An 18,418-nucleotide genomic window follows, 5' to 3' on the forward strand; every position below is an offset into this window, starting at 1 on the left:
GATAGGACAGAGGGTCACAGAGAATAACTGACCAGAAGCTCATGGAGTAAAGGCAAATGGTATGTTAATGATGTGCTGAAAGACAAAGCGTTAATACAGAGAGGGTGTTAATGGACAGAAAAATGAACAGCCCTGGCCCAAAGCGCTAACATGAAAGAACAGTGGGCAAGCACATGAAAAAAAAAATGAAACAAACTAAAATAAAATGAATAAAAAAGAAGAAATAACTAAAAATAAAAAGGATGGGGGGGGGCCCGTCATGCTCTGAAATTATCGAACTCGATGTTTAGTCCGGCAGGCTGCAGCGTGCCTAATCGGTAAATGAGATGCTGTTCCTCGAGTTTGCATTGATGTTCACTGGAACACTGCAGCAAGCCCAGGACAGATATGTCGACATGAGAGCAGGGGTGGGTGTGTTGAAATGGCAAGCAGCTGGAAGTTCGGGGTCATGCTTTCGGACTGAGTGAAGGTGTTCCGCAAAGCGGTCACCCAATCTGCGTTTAATCTCCCCAATGTAGAGGAGAACACATTGTGAGCAGCAAATACAGTATACTACATTGAAGGAAGTACAAGTAAATCGCTGCTTCACCTGAAAGGAGTGTTTGGGGTCTTGGATAGTGAGGAGAGAGGAGATAAAAGGGCAGGTATTACACCTCCTGCAATTGCAGGGGAAAGTGCCATGGGAAGGGGACGAGGCGTTGGGGGTAATGGAGGATTGGACCAGGGTGTCCTGGAAGGAACGATCCCTTCAGAATGCTTACAGGATGCGTTTGGTAGTGACATCACGCTGGACGTGGTGGAAATGACAGAGGATGATCCTTTGGATGTGGAGGCTGGTGGGGTGGAAAGTGAGGACAAGAGGAACCCTGTGGCGGTTTTGGGAGGGAGAGGAACGGGTGAGGGCAGAGGTGCGGAGAATGGGTCGGACACGGTTGAGGGCCCTGTCAGCCACAGTGGCGGGGTGGGGGGGGGGGGGAATCCTCGGTTGAGGAAAAAAGAAGACATATCAGAAGCACTGTCGTGGAAGGTTGCATCATCAGAGCAGATGCGTTGGAGACGGAGAAACTGGGAGAATGGAATGGAGTCCTTACAGTATGCAGGGCGTGAAGATGTGTAGTCGAGGTAGCTGTGGGAGTCAGTGGACTTATAATGAATATTAGTAGACAGCCTACCCCCAGAGATGGAGACAGAGAAGTCGAGGAGGGGAAGGGACCATGTAAAGGCGAGAGAAGGGTGGAAATTGGAAGCAAAGTTGATAATGTTTTCCAGTTCGGGGCAAGAGCAGGAAACGGCACCAATACAGTCATCGATGTACCGGAATAAGAGTTGGGGGAGGAGGCCTGTGTAGGAGTAGGAGGTTATGTTGTGTTGTGTTACTTGGAAGCAAAGGATTAGGTCGGTATGCCAGACAACAACAGCCCCACCCTTGTCTGCAGGTCCGAGCTTCTAGTTGCTTGCAATTTCAACACACCCACCACCCTCATGCCGACATATCTGAACTGGGCTTGCAGCAGTGTTCCAGTGAACATCAATGCAAGCTCAAGGAACAGCATCTCATTTACCGATTAGGCACGCTACAGCCTACTGGACTGAACATTGGGTTCAATAACTTCAGAGCATGACGGGACCCCCCTTTTAATTTTTAGTTATTTTTTCTTTTTTATTTGTTTATTTTATTTTAGTTTGTTTCATCATTCTTTTTTTAACCATGTGCCTGCCCACTGTCTTTTTCATATTTGTGCTTTGGGCCAGGGCAGTTCATTTTTCTGTCAATTAACACCCTCTCTGCACGAACGCTTTGTCTTTCAGCACACCATTAACCTACCGTTTGTCTTCGCTCCATAACCTTCTGGTCAGTTATTCTCTGTCTTGCTGTCCGATCAACACCTTCCCTTTTGTTATCTTTTGCCCCACCCCCGCTTTATTTGCTTTAAACCTGTTACATTTCTAACCTTTGCCAGTTCTGATGAAAGGTCACTGAACTGAAGCGTTAACTCTGCTTCTCTCTCCACAGATGCTGCCAGACCTGAGTATTTCCAGCATTTCTTGTTTTTATTCCCTTGTTCTAGACTCACCAGCCAGAGGAAACATCCTATCCACATCCACCCTGTCATGAGCTGCAAAAATTTTGAAAGTTTCAATGAGATCACCTCTCATTCTACAAAACTCTACAGAATAAGGCCCAGTTTCTGAAATCTCTCCTCATAAGACAACCCTGCCATCCCAGGGATTTGGCTGGTGAACCACTTTTGCCTCCTTCTATGGCAAGTATATGCTTCCTTAGATAAGGAGACCAAAACTGTACACAATACTCCAGGTGCGGTCTCACCAATGCATTATACAATTGAAGCAATACATCTTTACTCCTGTACTCAAATCCCTTGCAGTGAAGGCCAATGTACCATTTGCCTTCTTAGTTGCTTGCTGCACCTGCATACTAGCTTTTAGTGACTCATGAACAAGGTCACCCAGGTCTCTTTGGACATCAACACTTCCCAACCTCTCACCATTTAAGAAATATTCTGCATTTCTGTTTTTTCTACCAAAGTGGATCACTTCACACTTAATCACATTATATGATTATGATTAGAGATACAGCACTGAAACAGGCCCTTCGGCCCACCGAGTCTGTGCCGAACATCAACCACCCATTTATACTAATCCTACACTAATTCCATATTCCTACCAAACATCCCCACCTGTCCCTATATTTCCCGACCACCTACCTATACTAGTGACAATTTATAATGGCCAATTTACCTATCAACCTGCAAGTCTTTTGGCTTGTGGGAGGAAACCGGAGCACCCGGAGAAAACCCACGCAGACACAGGGAGAACTTGCAAACTCCACACAGGCAGTACCCAGAATCGAACCCGGGTCCCTGGAGCTGTGAGGCTGCGGTGCTAACCACTGCGCCACTGTTATGGGAAAGCCCAGGCCTCCATCTGATTCCATTCAGACAGACAGACAGATCTGCCATCATCTTGCCCATTCACTTAGCCTGTCCAGATCCCTTTGAATCCTCCTTGCATACTCCTCACAACTTACATTCCCTCCTAGTTTTGTCATCTGCAAATTTGGAAATGGTACAATTGGGACCTACATCCAAATCATTTATATAGATTGTAAACAGCTGTGGCCCAAGCACTGATCCTTGCAATCTTCTTTGGCCTCCTTGTCTCAAGAGACAATGGGTAAGCGCCTATTGGGGCAGCACAGTAGTGCAGTGGTTAGCACCGCAGCCTCACAGCTCCAGCGACCTGGGTTAAGTTCTGGGTACTGCCTGTGCGGAGTTTGCAAGTTCTCCCTGTGACCGTGTGGGTTTCTGCCGGGTGCTCCAGTTTCCTCCCACAGCCAAAGACTTGCAGGTTGATAAGTAAATTGGCCATTGCAAATTGCCCCTAGTATAGGTAGGAGAATTGGAGGAAGGTGGGGATGATGTAGGACATATAGTATTAATGTAGGATTAGTATAAATGGGTGGTTGATGGTCAGCACAGACTCGGTGGGCCGAAGGGCCTGTTTCAGTGCTGTATCTCTCTATGACTATAGAGGTGGTCAGTGGTTTGTGGAGCAGTGCCTGGAGTGGCTATAAAGGCCAATTCTAGAGTGATAGACTCTTCCACAGGTGCTGCAGATAAAATTGGTTGTAGGGGCTGTTACACACTTGTCTCTTTTCCTGGGAATTGCTAAGTCACTTCGACTCGCCTCTCTTTAGCCCCGCCTTTCTAGCTGTCCACCAGCTCTGGCGATCGCTGGCAACTGACTCCCACGACTTGTGATCAACATCCCAGGACTTCATGTCGCGTTTGCAGACGTCTTTAAAGCGGAGACATGGACGGCCGGTGGGTATGATACCAGTGACGAGCTGGCTGTGCAACGTGTCCTTGGGGATCCTGTCATCTTCCATATGGCTCACATGGCCAAGCCATCTCAAGCGCCGCTGGCTCAGTAGAGCGTATATGCTGCGGATGTTGGCCCCCTCGAGGACTTGTGCGTTGAAGATACGATCCTGCCACCTGATGCCAAGGATTCTCCGGAGACAGTGAAGATGGAATGAGTTGAGACGTCGTTCTTGGCTGACATACGTTGTCCAGGCCTCGCTGCCATAGAGCAAGGTTCTGAGGACACAGGCTTGAAACACTCGGACTTCAGTACATCACTAGTAACAGCCTGCCATCTTGCGAATGACCCATTTATTCCCACTCTCTGCTTTCTGTCTGTTAACCAATTCTCAATCCATTGCACTATATTACCCCCAATCCCATGTGCTCTAATTTTGTCTACTAACCTCCTGTGTGGGCCCTTATCAAAAGCCTTCTGACAATCCAAATACACCACATCCACTGGTTCTCCTTTATCTATGCTACAAGTAACATCCTCAAAAAACTCCAACAAGGTTGATCAAACATGATTTCCCTTTCACAAATCCATGTTGACTCTGCCCAATCATATTATTTTCCAAGTGTGCAGTTATCTCATCCTCTATAATAGATTTGAACATTCTCTCCATTACTGAAGGGGAGGTGGTGGTGTAGTGGGAATGTCACCAGAGTAGTAATCTAGAGCCCAGGCTAATGTTCTGAGCACATAGGTTCAAATCCCACTATGGCAGATGGTGAAATTTGAACTCTATTAATAAATCTGGAATTTAAAAAAAGCTTAGTCTAATGGTGACCATGACCATTGTCGAAACTTGTAAAAACCCATCTGGTTCACAGATGTCCTTTTCGGAAGGAAATCATCAGCCATCCTTACCTGGTTGGCCCTATATGTGGCTCCATATCCCTGAATATTCAGCTCCCAGTCCTGGTCACCCTGTAACCATTTTTCCGAAAAGGCAATTAAATCATACCCATTTCCCTCTATTTATGCCTTCAAATCATCTACCTTGTTGCGAATGCTGCGTGCATTCAGATAGAGTGCCCTTAACTTTGTCTTAACGTTATTCCTCATTCCGAGCGGGCTCTGCAGTATGATCTGGGACGAGCTGTGAGTTGTGACCTAAAGGTGTGCAAAGGAAACCCGACTCCAGTCTGAATTCCGGACCTGGAAGCCCGATATGACCCGGCCCGAAACCGACATGTGTCGTCGGATCCTATCGGGGTCGGATCGGACTTCCGGGTCCGGCATTTGGGGTCAGTCCGATTTCCTTTGCACACCTTTATTGTGACCTGGGACAAGCTCTGGATCGTGAATTGGGACAAGCTCTGGATCGTGAATTGGGACGAGCTCGACATAGTGACCTGGGACGTGCTCTGGATTTTTAAAAAATTCATTCATGGGATGTGGGAATCGCAGGCTAGGACAGCATTTACTGCCCATCCCTAATTGCCCTTGAGAAAATGGTGGCAAGCCACCTTCTTGAACCGCTGCCGTCCATGTCGGGTAGGTACACCCACAATGCTGTTAGGAAGGGAGTTCCAGGATTTTGAACCAGCAAGTGAAGGAACGGTGCTCTTGCTACAAGTCAGGATGGTGTGTGACTTGGAAGGGAACTTGCAGGTGCCGGTATTCAGATGCATATGCTGACCTCGTCCTTCTAGGTGGTAGAGGCTGTGGGTTTGGAAGCTGCTGTCGAAGGAACCTTGGTGAGTTGCTGCAGTGCATCTTGTAGATGGTACACACTGCTGCCACTGTGCATCGGTGGTGGAGGGAGTGAATGTTTTTGGATGGGGTGCCAATTAAGCGGGCTGCTTTGTCCTGGATGGTGTCGAGCTTCTTGAGTGTTGTTGGAGCTGCACCCATACAGCCAAGTGGAGAGTATTCCATCACACTGCTGACTTGTGCCTGGCACTTGTGTGGCGCGAATGTTACTTGCCACTTATCAGCCCAAGCCTGGATATTGTCCAGGTCTTGCTGCATTTCTACACGGACTCCTTCAGTATCTGAGGAGACACGAATAGTGCTGAACATTGTGCAATTATCAGCGAACATCCCCACTTCTGACCTGATTATTGAAGGAAGGTCATTGATGAAGCAGCTGAAGATGGTTGGGCCTAGGACACTACCCTGAGGAACTCCTGCAGTGATGTCCTAGAGCTGAGATGATTGACCTCCAACAACCACAACCATCTTCCTTTGTGCTAGGTATGACTCCAACCAGTGGAGTGTTTCCCCCCCCGATTCCCATTGGCTCCAGTTTTGCTAGGGCTCCTTGATGCCATCTCGGTCAAATGCGACCTTGATGTCAAGGGCAGTCACTCTCACCTCACCTCTTGAGTTCAGCTCATTTGTCCATGTTTGAACCAAGGCTGTGATGAGGTCAGGAGCTGAGTGGAACTGGCAGAACCCAAACTGAGCGTCATTGAGCAGGTTATTGCTAAGCCAGTACCGCTTGAAGGCACTGTCGACGACACCTTCCATCACTTTACTGATGATCGAGAGTAGATTGATGGGGAGGTAATTGGCTGGGTTTGGATTTGTCCTGCTTATTGTGTACGGGACATACCTGGGCAAATTTCCACATTGCCGGGTAGATGCCAATGTTGTAGCTGTACTGAACTGTTCCTTGGCTAGGGGCGCGGCAGGTTCTGGAGAACAGGTCTTCAGTACTATTGCCGGAATGTTGTCAGGGCCCATAGCCTTTGCAGTATCCAGTGCCTTCAGTCATTTCTTGATATCATGTGGAGGGAATAGAATTGGCGAAAGTCTGACATTTGTGATGCTGGGGAATTCAAGAGGAGGCCAAGATGGATCATCAACTCGGCACTTCTGGCTGAAAATTGTTGCAAATGCTTCAGCCTCATCTTTTGCACTGATGTGCTGGGCTCCCCCATCATTGAGGATGGGGATATTTGTCTACCACCATTCTCGACTGGATGTGGCAGGGGTGCAGAGCTTAGATCTGATCCGCTGGTTGTGGGATCACTTAGCTCTGTCTTTTGCATGCTACTTATGCTGTTGGGAAATGCAAGTAGTCCTGGCTTGTAGCTTCACCAGGTTGGCACCTCATTTTGAGGTGTGCCTGGTGCTGCTCCTGGCATGCCCTCCTGCACTCTTCCTTGAACCAGGGTTGATACCCTGGCTTGATGGTAATGGTACAGTGGGGGATATGATGGGCCATGAGGTTACAGATTGTGGTTGAGTACAATTCTGCTGCTGCTGATGGCCCACAGCGCCTCATGGATGCCCAGGTTTGAGTTGCCATGTCTGTTTGAAGTCTATCCCACTTAGCACAGCGCTAGTGCCACACAACACAATGGAGGGGATGCTCAATGTCTCCACGAGAACTGTGTGATGATCACTCCTACCAATACTGTCATGGACAGATGCATCTGCGATAGGCAGACTGGTGAGCACAAGGTCAAGTATGATTTTTCCTCTTGTAGGTTCCCTGACACCTGCCACAGACCCAGTCTAGTAGCTATGTCCTTTAGGACTCGGCCAGCTCGGTCAGTAATGGTGCCGCCGAGCCACTCTTGGTGATGGACATTGAAGTCCCCCAGCCAATGTACATTCCGCGCCCTTGCCACTTTCAGTGCTTCCCCCAAGTGGTGTTCAACATGGAGGAGTAGTGATTCATCAGCTGAGGTGCGGGGGCAGGGGAAGGTATTGAGGGGCGGTAGGTGGTAATCAGCAGGAGGTTTCCTTGCCCATGTTTGGCCTGATGCCATGAGAGTTCATGGGGTCCGGAGTCGATGTTGAGGACTCCCAGGGCAACTCCCACTGACTGTATACTACTGTGCCACCACCTCTGTTGCGTCTGTCCTGCCGATGGGACAGGGCATACCTGGGAATGGTGATGGCGGTATCTGGGACATTGTCTGTAAGATATGATTCTGAGAGTATGACTATGTCAGGCTGCTGTTTGACTAGTCTGTGGGACAGCTCTCCCAACTTTGGCACAAGCCCCCAGATGTTAATAAGGAGGACTTTGCAGGGTCGACAGGGCTGGGTTTGCCAGTCATTTCTGGTGCCGAGGTCGATGCCGGGTAGTCCGTCCGGTTTTATTCCTTATTGACCTTGTAGCGGTTTGATACAACGGAGTGGTTTGCTCAGCCATCTAAAAGGACATTTAAAAGCCAACCATACTGCTGTGGGTCTGGTGTCAAATGTAGGCCAGACAAGGTAAGGACAGCAGATTTCCTTCCCTGAAGGACATTAATGAACCAAATGGATTTTTACAACAATCGACAATGGTTTCATGGCATCATTAGACTAGCTTTTAATTCCAGATTTATTAGTTGAATTCAAATTCCATCTTCTGCTGTTGTGGGATTCGAACCCATGTCCCCACAGCAATACCCTGGGTCTCTGGGCCAGTGACAATACCACTTCGCCACCACCTCCCCTGGGCCGAACGCTGGAGCATGACCCAGGCCCAGCGCAGGAGTGTGACCTGGGCCGAGCTCTGGATCGTGACCTGCCGAGCTGTGGAGCGTGACCTGGGCCGAACTCTGGATTGTGTTGTGGACAGAGCGCAGGAGAGTGACCTGGGTCGAGCTCTGCATTGTGACCTGGGTCGAGTTCTGCATTGTGACCTGGGTCGAGTTCTGCATTGTGACCTGGGTCGAGCTCTGCATTGTGACCTGGGTCGAGCTCTGCATTGTGACCTGGGTCGAGTTCTGCATTGTGACCTGGGTCGAGTTCTGCATTGTGACCTGGGTCGAGCTCTGCATTGTGACCTGGGTCGAGTTCTGCATTGTGACCTGGGTCGAGCGCTGCATTGTGACCTGGGTCGAGCGCTGCATTGTGACCTGGGTCGAGCTCTGCATTGTGACCTGGGTCGAGCTCTGCATTGTGACCTGGGTCGAGCGCTGCATTGTGACCTGGGTCGAGCGCTGCATTGTGACCTGGGTCGAGCTCTGCATTGTGACCTGGGTCGAGCTCTGCATTGTGACCTGGGTCGAGCTCTGCATTGTGACCTGGGTCGAGCTCTGCATTGTGACCTGGGTCGAGCTCTGCATTGTGACCTGGGTCGAGCGCTGCATTGTGACCTGGGTCGAGCGCTGCATTGTGACCTGGGTCGAGCTCTGCATTGTGACCTGGGTCGAGCGCTGCATTGTGACCTGGGTCGAGCTCTGCATTGTGACCTGGGTCGAGCGCTGCATTGTGACCTGGGTCGAGCGCTGCATTGTGACCTGGGTCACGGTCTCAACACTCTTCCACCTGCCACCAGCAGGCAACTGATTCCCAAATCAAAATAAATTAATTTCAGTGTGCAGCTTCGCCTGTTCCATTTTCGACTCCAAAAATCTTTCTTTCTGGCTTATTTAATTTTTGTGATGAAGTTTAGTGGGCAAAATCACAAAGGCCTTTTTTTTTTTGGATCTGGCAGTAAGAGACAGCATAGCCTATTTTAATTTGTTTTGAATAAAAACAGGAAGTGCTGGAAATACTCAGCAGGTCTGGCAGCATCTGTGGAGAGAGAAGCAGAGTTAAAGTTTCAGGTCAGTGACCCTTCTTCAGAACTGCAAAAAAAAATGACGGTCAGGGTTAGCCCTGAGAGTACAGAGTGCGACAAGTTCAGAGGGGCACAGTTTAGAGCGAGTGTGGGGGGCAGAGAAATTGAGATGACCAATGTCTCGCTGACTGTTTTCAATGAAAAGATCAAGAGCGAGTAAGAGGCCAGAGGGAGGGCCCCAGGTAAAGGGAGAATGCTGGAGGCGGGTGAATGGGTCTGTTGTTCAGGGGGAGGACTCCTGATCAAAGAAGTGAGCCCAGAGGCGGAGGTGACGGAAGAAAAGCACAACGTCATGCCGAGCCTGAAATTCATTGAGGTGGGGGCGTAAGAGGATAAAACGGAGTCCTTTGTTGAGTACAGAACATTCAGCATCAGAGAGGGGGAGGTCAGAGGGTATAGTGAATACACGGCAAGGGGTCAGATCGGAAGGGTTGGGGTCAGAGGGAAGTGAAGGGGCAGAAGGATCTGGAGGGGCATTAGTCCCCATCAGCTGCTGGAGCTTGCGTTCCATAACATCTGAAAGGAAGAACAAAAGTTTTTTGTTAATGCGTCGGATGAGACAAAGGATGAAATGAAACTCAGGAGTAGAACAGCTTTGAGATAAGGTGAGGCAGTGCTTCTGGAGAGAGAGATTCAGTGCGTACATATGGTGGTGCATAGCACTGAGTGTGGATCTCAGGATGCAGCAAGAACAGCAGTCCGAGGAACGTTGTATTTCACGGAGATACCTGTAATCCTGGGTTGATTCAAAACATGACGGGTGAAACTTCAGTTGGAATCCACGTGGAATAAGTCGGAGCCGGAGACAGTCACTGAGGAAGGAGATGTGGCTGTGAAAACGAGTTTTGGTAGATACCTTATCAAACACCAGGAGGGAAATAGAAAGCAATGAAGGTGAACAAGGTAAAAGAGACAAACGAAAATCCCGTCAGAGAGAAGGTAGGCATTCCTGGAAGAGAAGTGGCAGTGAATTAAACACAGCCGTTCTGAAGAAGGGTCACTGATCTGAAACATTAAAACTCTGCTTCTCTCTCCACAGATGCTGCCACCTGCTGAGTTTTTCCAGCACTTTCTGTTTTTATTTCAGATTTCTAGCATCCGCAGTATTCTGTTTTAGTTTGTTTGGAAACTGTCAATGCCATCCACCTGGCCCTCAGTCAGTGATATCTCAGTTTTAATATCTGCATCAATGGTTACAGGACCATGTTCTTTCCAACACTGGCGATAATGCTCGCTCTGCTTCACTGAACAGGCATGCCAGACATAGAAATACATTAGTGGACATTCAGTTGAAGCTCAGGAAAAACACAGGAAGCTCTCGGATGATGTGATTACCACTCCCAATGCAGGTTGAATTTGATTACCAATCCTATTCCAGTTTGGATTTGATCACCCCACCCGCCCCAGCCGGGACTGGATCACCCCCCCCCCCCCCCCTACCGCCCCAGCCGGGACTGGATCACCACCCCCCCCCCCCACCACCGCCGGGTCTGGATCACCCCCACCCCCCACCGGGACTGGATCACCCCCACACCCCCGCCGGGACTGGATATCCCCCACCCCCGGGACTGGATCACCCCCCCCCCCCCAGCCAGGACTCGATCACCACCCACCCACCCCCGCCGGGACTGGATCACCCCTCCCGCCCCAGCTGGGAATGGATCTCCCTATCCCGCTCCAGCTAGGATTTCATCGCTCGTCTCCCTCCCGCTGGGACTTAATTGCCAATCCTAATCCAGCTGGGCCTTGATTGCCAATCCTGATCCTGCTCTCTGTCTGGGCAATGGCAATCAGAAACAGGAATTTTTTTTTTTCGGCCCAGTCGATTTTAATCACTGCTGGAATGAATAAGCTCCACATAAATGTACAACAAATATAACAGACTGGGAAATCTGCGGTGAATAACCCACCTCCAGGACAAAGCAGCCCGTTTGATCGGCACCACCGTCAACTTTCACTCCTTCCACCACCGATGCACAGTGGCAGCAGCGTGTACCATCTACAAGATGCACTGCAGCAACTCACCAAGGCTCCTTCAGCAGCACCTTCCAAATCCACAACCTCTACCACCTAGAAAGACAAGAGCAGCAGACGCATGGAAATACCTGTAACTTCCCCTCCAAGTCACACACCATCCTGACGAGGAACAATATCGCCATTCCTTTACTGTCACTGGGTCAACATCCTGGAACTCCCTCCCTAACAGCACTGTGGGTATACCTACACCATATGGACAGCAGCAGTTCAAGAAGGCAGCTCACCATCACCTTCTCAAAGGCAATTAGGGATGGGTAACAAATGCTGGCCTTGCCAGCAATGCCCACATCCCATAAAATGATTTTTTTTTAAATCCCGGAGATTTGCACTTCCTTGCAGTCTTTGAGGATATGCACTTACGCTGTAGGACGGATAGGTGCAGCTGCAGGCATGGATGAAGAAGACAATGAGGGGTAGGATGATGCTGCTGCCACTGCTTGTGCCGATGTGGGGGCAGGCGATGGTGATGGTGCTGGCTGTTGTTTCTCATCAACTGAATTAGTTCCGCTTGTTCGGGGTACAGGTGTGCTAGGGGTGCCAACAGCAATGGGAGAATTAGGAATTATCGGAGTTGTGGGAGTTAATGGTGCATCGAGCTGTAGAATAAATGAGAAAAAAAATTATATTCAACACTTTCAATCACAACATTCTGCAACAGTTTTGTCCAAGGGGAATTACACTTTGAACCCGGGAAAATTAACCCATGGCAATATTCAGCCATAGCTTTGTTAGAAACAAGGGGCGAATTTCCTCTGTGACAGTAGTGCCAAACAAGCAAGAGTGAATCAACAGTCCGTTGTACACCTCAACCAGCGTTCTTTTCTATTAAATTCATTGATTTCACCCACAAACAACATTCCAGCTAAGCTGCATGGATGTGAGACTATGCAGTAGCCTGGAAGGTACTGCGCAGGCCTTGGGCTATGATAGATAACATGCCTGAAATTCTTTTTTAAAGGGACTGTGCACTGAAAAAATCTGGCTGCGCACAACTAAATTTTAGAGGAAAACTTGCCTCCAACCGTTCCTAATGAAGGTGCAAATTGACAAAGGTGAGAGGGGAAAATCAGGGAATTATAGACCAGTTAGCCTAATACCTGTTGTCAGGAAATTGTTTCTAATTAAGGAAAATGCGACTGAACACTTGAAAAATTTCAGCTGATTAGAGAGCGCGCCAGCATGGATTTGTAAATGCTTGATAAACCTGACTGAATTTTTTTGAAGAGGTTACTGAAGTAATGGACAAGGGAATGTCCATGGATATTATTTATATGGACTCCAGAACGCATTTGATTATTAGCTGAAGTTGAAGCTCATGCAATTGAAGGCAAATTATTGACCTTATTAGGAAATTGGCTGAGCGGAATGAGACAGAGAATAGGGATAATGGGCAGGTACTCAAATTGGCAGGACGTGTGTCCTGCAAGGATCTGTGTTGGGGCCTCACTACTCGATGAATTTATTAAGGATTTAGATAATGGGGTAGAAAACACATATCCACATTTGCCAATGACACAAAGATAGATGGCATTGTAAGCAGTGTAGACGGAACCATAAAATTACAAGAAGATATTGATAAATTAAGTAAATGGATTTCAGCATCGGGAAATGTGAAGTCATCCACTTCGGACATAAAAAGGATAGAACAGGATAATTTCTAAATGGTGAAAAGCTAGAAACAGTGGAGGTCCAAAGAGACTTGGGCATCCAGGTACACAAATCATTAAAATGTCATGAACAGGTACAAAAAGTAATCAAAAAGGCTAATGGAATGCTGGTCTTTATATCTAAAGGACTAGAATGCAAACAGTTAGAAGTCATGTTTCAACTATACAAAGCCCTAGTCAGATCACACCTGAAGTAATGTGAGCAGTTCCAGGCACCACACCTTAGGAAGGATATACTGGTGTTGGAGGAAATGCAGCATAAATTTACCAAACTGAACTGCATGGGCTAAAATATGAAGAGAGATTACACAAACTAGGATTGCACTCCCTGGAATTTTCAAGGTTAAGGGGTGAGTTGATCGAAGTTTTCAAGATATTAAGAGGAATAGGGTAGATGGAAAGAAACTACTTCCGCTGGTTGGGGAGACTAGGACTAGTGGGTATAGTCTAAAAATTAGAGCCAGACCGTTCAGGAGTGAAATTAGGAACAGTTCTACACACAAAGGGTGGTAGAAATTTGGAACTCTCTTCTGCAAAATAGCAATTGATGCTATATTAATTATAAATTTTAAATCTAAGATTGATAATATTTTTGCTATCCAAAGGGGCATGGGGCAAAGGAGTTTGGTTGCAGATCAGCCATGATCTCATTAAAGTAAATGGTGGAACAGGATTGAGTGGCTAAATGGACTACTCCTGTTCCTATAATTTGTCTGCTGTCACAAAGTCTACACAAAGGCTTGTCATCTAAACCAAACAGCCTCCTGCCATGATCGCAGAACACACCCCCTCACCATCCCGCACACCAATCACTTCCCCCATCCCTTCTGATTGCTGGTAACCATCACCAAGGGTCCTCAGCTGCGGTCTCCTGCAGCTGGTTTTCCCAGTTGCTGGCTGCCAGGCGGGAAACGGGAAAATAAAGTTATAATGAGGTCCTGCCGTTAGATTGGTAGGACCTCCACATTCCAGGCCTCGACATTGCATCCTCAAACTTCCAGAATGCATTTATCATACCTCAATACAATCAGAGGAATTTTGCCGCAGTTACAATCAATTTAACCTGAATTCACGATACCAATGTTTTATAACATTTTCAGCTACACAACAGGCACTTGGCACTAAACAAGATGCTCCAACATCTTAATTTGACTTTTGTTTCTTCACTTGTCCCATAACCACCCCACTTTGCCTTGCACGATCACCCTTTTGTCATTTAACGACTCCCGCCTTCTACCCTATCACAGACTTTTGTTCTTTCCTCCCCAACCTCCCTACCACCCACACCCCTACCCTGGCCTTTTCCCTGTATTGGTTTATAAACTAAATTATTGAATCTCTTAACTTCTCCCAGTTCTGATGAATCATCAATTTTGTTCCGTAAAAGAGGTAGGTTTGAAAGAGCAGGAAAGAGAGGTAGAGAGGCGGAGAGGGAATTCTAGAGCTTAGGCCCTTGTCAGCTGAAGGCTAGCCACCAAAGGTGGAGCAAGCAAAATCAGGGATGCTCATGTGCCAGAATTGGAGAGGCACAGATATCACAGAGGGTTGTACGGCTCGAGGAGATTACAGAGATAGGGAGGAATTTGAAAACAAGGATGAGAATTTTAAAATTGCGGCATTGCTGAACTGGGAGCCTATGTAGGTCAACGAGAACAGGGGTGATGCGTGAATGAAACATGGTGCGAGTTAGGATATAGGCAGCAGAATTTTGGATGACCTCAATTTTATGGTGGGTGGAAGATGGGAGGCCAGTTAGGAATGCCTTGGAATAGTCAAGTCTAGAGGTAGCAAAAACATGGATGAAGGTTTCAGCAGCAGATGAGCTGAGACAGGGGCAGAGTCAGGCGATATTACTCAGGTGGAAATAGGCAGTTTTAGGGATGGCACGGATATGTGATCAGTAGCTTATCTTGGGATCAAATGTGACAAGTAGGTTGTGAAAAATCCGATTCAGCCTTAGACAGTTGCCAGGGAAGGAGTTGGCGGCACTGGAACAGTTTGTGGCATGGACTAAAGACAATAGCTTCAGACTTCCCAATATTTAATTGGAGGAAATCTCCGTCCATCCAGTATTGGATGTCGACAAGCAGTTAGGGCAGCACAGTGGCGCAGTGGTTAGCACCGCAGCCTCACAGCTCCAGGGACCCGGGTTCGATTCTGGGTACTGCCTGTGTGGAGTTTGCAAGTTCTCCCTGTGTCTGCATGGGTTTCCGCTGGGTGCTCCGGTTTCCTCCCACATCCAAAGACTTGCAGGTGATAGGTAAATTGGCCGTTGTAAATTGCCCCTAGTGTAGGGAGGTGATAGAGAATATGGGATTACTGTAGGATTAGTATAAATGGGTGGTTGTTGATCGGCACAGACTCGGTGGGCCGAAGGGCCTGTTTCAGTGCTGTATCTCTAAATAAAATAAAATGTAAAGACAATGAAGGGATCAAGAGGGGTGGTGGTGAGGAGCTGGCTGTTGTCAGCATACACATGGAAACTGACATTGAGGTGAAATCTTATGACTGCCCCGGCGTTCCAGACAATGGATTGAAAGTTGTTGTAACTTCCACTACCGCCGCAAATCCTGTTTTCCACGCGATTTTGTATGTAAATTAGCCATGTGGCGACAGGCACAGCGAACACATGGGATCATGCGGCAGGGGAGACCTTTCATTGGTGGAATCTCCAGTCACTGCCCCAAGCACCATGATCGCTACAGATATAAAACATTCTGTGCTTGCAGCCTTAAAAATCAGCAGCCTTCCTTTCACGTAAGTATCTCCAGGGAGCAAGAAGAAGCCAATGCCCCAGAGGATGCACCGTTGCCTGCCTCTCCTTCCACCTCCACCAGTGCAGATACATCCACACGGTCCATGGCGGGGGGGGGGTTTAAGATTAGAATCTGGGTCATAAGCTGGTGTGCATGACACAGACATGTCCCAGCAGCTGAAGGAGCATGTGCCTACCGGGCCCCTGACAATCGGAGGACTCCTGAGGATCAGGCCCCTGCTTAGCCCCACACTCATGATGATCCTCTGTCTGTTGCTACGAGAAGTCTGTTGGATGTTCAGCAAAGCTACGTGGAAAATATGTCAGAGATGCCTGAGGTCATGCGTGGTTCTTTACGTGCCATGGAGGAGTGCGTGCAAGCCATGACCTCTGCCATGTCTCAGGCATTTGAGCGTATGGCTTCATCAGTAGAGTCTGGCGAGCTCCGTGGCGAATCTGGTTGAGCATTCAGGCTATATGTGATCTAATCTGCACTCCATTGCTGTTGCAATGGGCTCCATGCAGCAGAGTCTAAGTGAGGGGGGGGGGGGGGGGGGGAACGAGGAAACTGGACCTCCCTCCAGGTGCTCCTTCCCCTCAGGGAGACGGGCAGGTGCCATCATGCACAGGGATGGAGGAGGAGCACATGCCAGCTGCCCTGATGCATACCTCTCAGAATACCCCCAGGGTAAGTGGCGTCTCATCCTCCCCCTTGACATTGACCCCTTCACCTCCAGCGGGTGAGCACACAGGGGATACTCAAACACCAGTGCTGCAGACCCTTAGTAGGATGGAGCATTCAAGGCCCCATTCATCCAGAGGATGCCTGCCACGGTCATCCACAGTAACGAGGCAGCGCACTGAGCAGACTGCTTCCACCTTAGTTGCTAATGTCAGGGTAGCACCTAGACAAAGTGGCAGGAAAAGAAAATTGAAACAGTTTTGAGCACGAAGGTGGCATGGGTGATGTAGAAATGTCATGATTGCAAAGATGTATTAAAACATTTTTATTTCATGCAAAATTTGATCTACTCTCAGTAATGTTTTGCTTTGGATACATTACAGATGGATATAAAGAAGCTTTTTGGAGGCCCACGGCAGGAACGCAATGATGCTTCCAAAGCATCTCAGGAAATGTCCAGTGTCCATATCTCATTGGAATCTGAAATTTACTCTTCAATGATGGCTGTTTCCCTATTGATGATTAATAACTTTTTCCATGCCTTACTTTTGTTTTCTCCAGTCATAACATAACACTGCTTGCAGTGGTGTGTAGTCACATTCATCATAGCCCATGGATGACTTCAAATGCCAATCACATGAAAGTCCAGTCATGCTTTGTTAAGATTGCAGAGATGAATAGGAGACCTGCAAAAAGGAATTTCTGTGGGGAATTGTTATGTTTCTCTTCCCAACATTCCTTGATGATGTGGCTTATTGTTGGCTGAAACATGCATAAATTAGGTTCTCCCTGATGTCCCTCGCTTGTCTCTCCATAGTCCTCATATCAATGACAGCATTGTTGTCATCCTCCTCACCCTCTTCATAGCCAATCATCTGAGGAGGACTGGTGTTCCTCCACCTGCAGAATGCTGCCGCATCTAATTGCAAGGAACAGCAGACAACAATTACTCGTGACACCCTCTGTGGCGCATACTGAAGAGCGCCCCCCCCCCCCAGATTGGTCAAGGCAACGAATCACATTTTCGGCATGCCAATGGCGTATTCAATGATGGCTCTGATGGATGCGTGAGCGACATTGTACATCTCTTCAGCAGGGCTTTGGAGATGACGTATTGGTGTCATCAACCATGTACAAAGCGGGTAACCCTGGTCACCCAGGATCCATCCATCCACTTCGGCTGGTTCCTTGAAAACTGCTGGCAGCTGGGAGTTCCTCAAAATGTAGCACCCTGGGAAGAGTGCGGAAACATGCATGATTCTTCTGTGGTCACAAACCAGCTGTATGTTTAAAGAGTGGAAGGCTTTGCAATTAACAAAGACAGCAGGCTGGAACCAGGGAGCTCTAATGGTCACAAGTACAGTCGATCACACCTTACACGATAGGGAAGCCAGCGATGGCGCTGAAGGCTGCAGACCTTGCTGTCCTCGTCTACAGTTAAGTAGATGAAATCACTGGCACGTTGATAAAGGCCGTTGGTCACCTCTTTGATGCGCCTGTGGGTCGCACACTGTGAGATGCCATGTATGTCACCTGTGGATCCCTGGAAGGAACCGCTGGAGAAAATATTGAGTGCAGCAGTCACCCGAGGGCAACTGGAGGCCAAGCGGCTGTAGGTCATGCTGCAGGATCCCAAAAGTTTCTGTGACCATTTCGCGTGACATCCTTAGCATCTTTGGAATTGCCTCTCTGACATTTGAAGGTAATTTGTCCTTGTCCTGAGGATGAGATGCCGTGCCAGTGCCCGTCTTCGATAAGGCCATTTCTCGACGTTATCATTCGGAGCATCCTCACCTTCCTGTTCTGCCTGTTGCTGGCAATCAGACATCATGAGTTTAGGGAAAAGAACCCTCCTTAGTCTCTCTCTTTGT

General features: G+C 48.2%; 1 protein-coding gene across 3 annotated transcripts in view; it reads right to left on the reverse strand.

Annotated features, from left to right (window-relative positions):
* pcif1 (phosphorylated CTD interacting factor 1) overlaps positions 1-18,418 on the reverse strand; it is a 256,458-nt gene that overhangs the window by 94,485 nt on the left and 143,555 nt on the right. For all 3 annotated transcript variants that reach the window (XR_010976541.1, XM_068048030.1, XM_068048029.1), the window contains exon 5: positions 11,804-12,039. Coding sequence is in view for 2 of the 3 variants with exons in the window: in XM_068048030.1 (XP_067904131.1) it covers positions 11,804-12,039 (236 nt within the window). In the remaining variant the exon portion in view is untranslated. The remainder of the gene's footprint in view (positions 1-11,803; positions 12,040-18,418) is intronic.

This window comes from Heterodontus francisci, chromosome 16 (assembly GCF_036365525.1).
Source record: "Heterodontus francisci isolate sHetFra1 chromosome 16, sHetFra1.hap1, whole genome shotgun sequence".
Taxonomy (NCBI): domain Eukaryota; kingdom Metazoa; phylum Chordata; class Chondrichthyes; order Heterodontiformes; family Heterodontidae; genus Heterodontus; species Heterodontus francisci.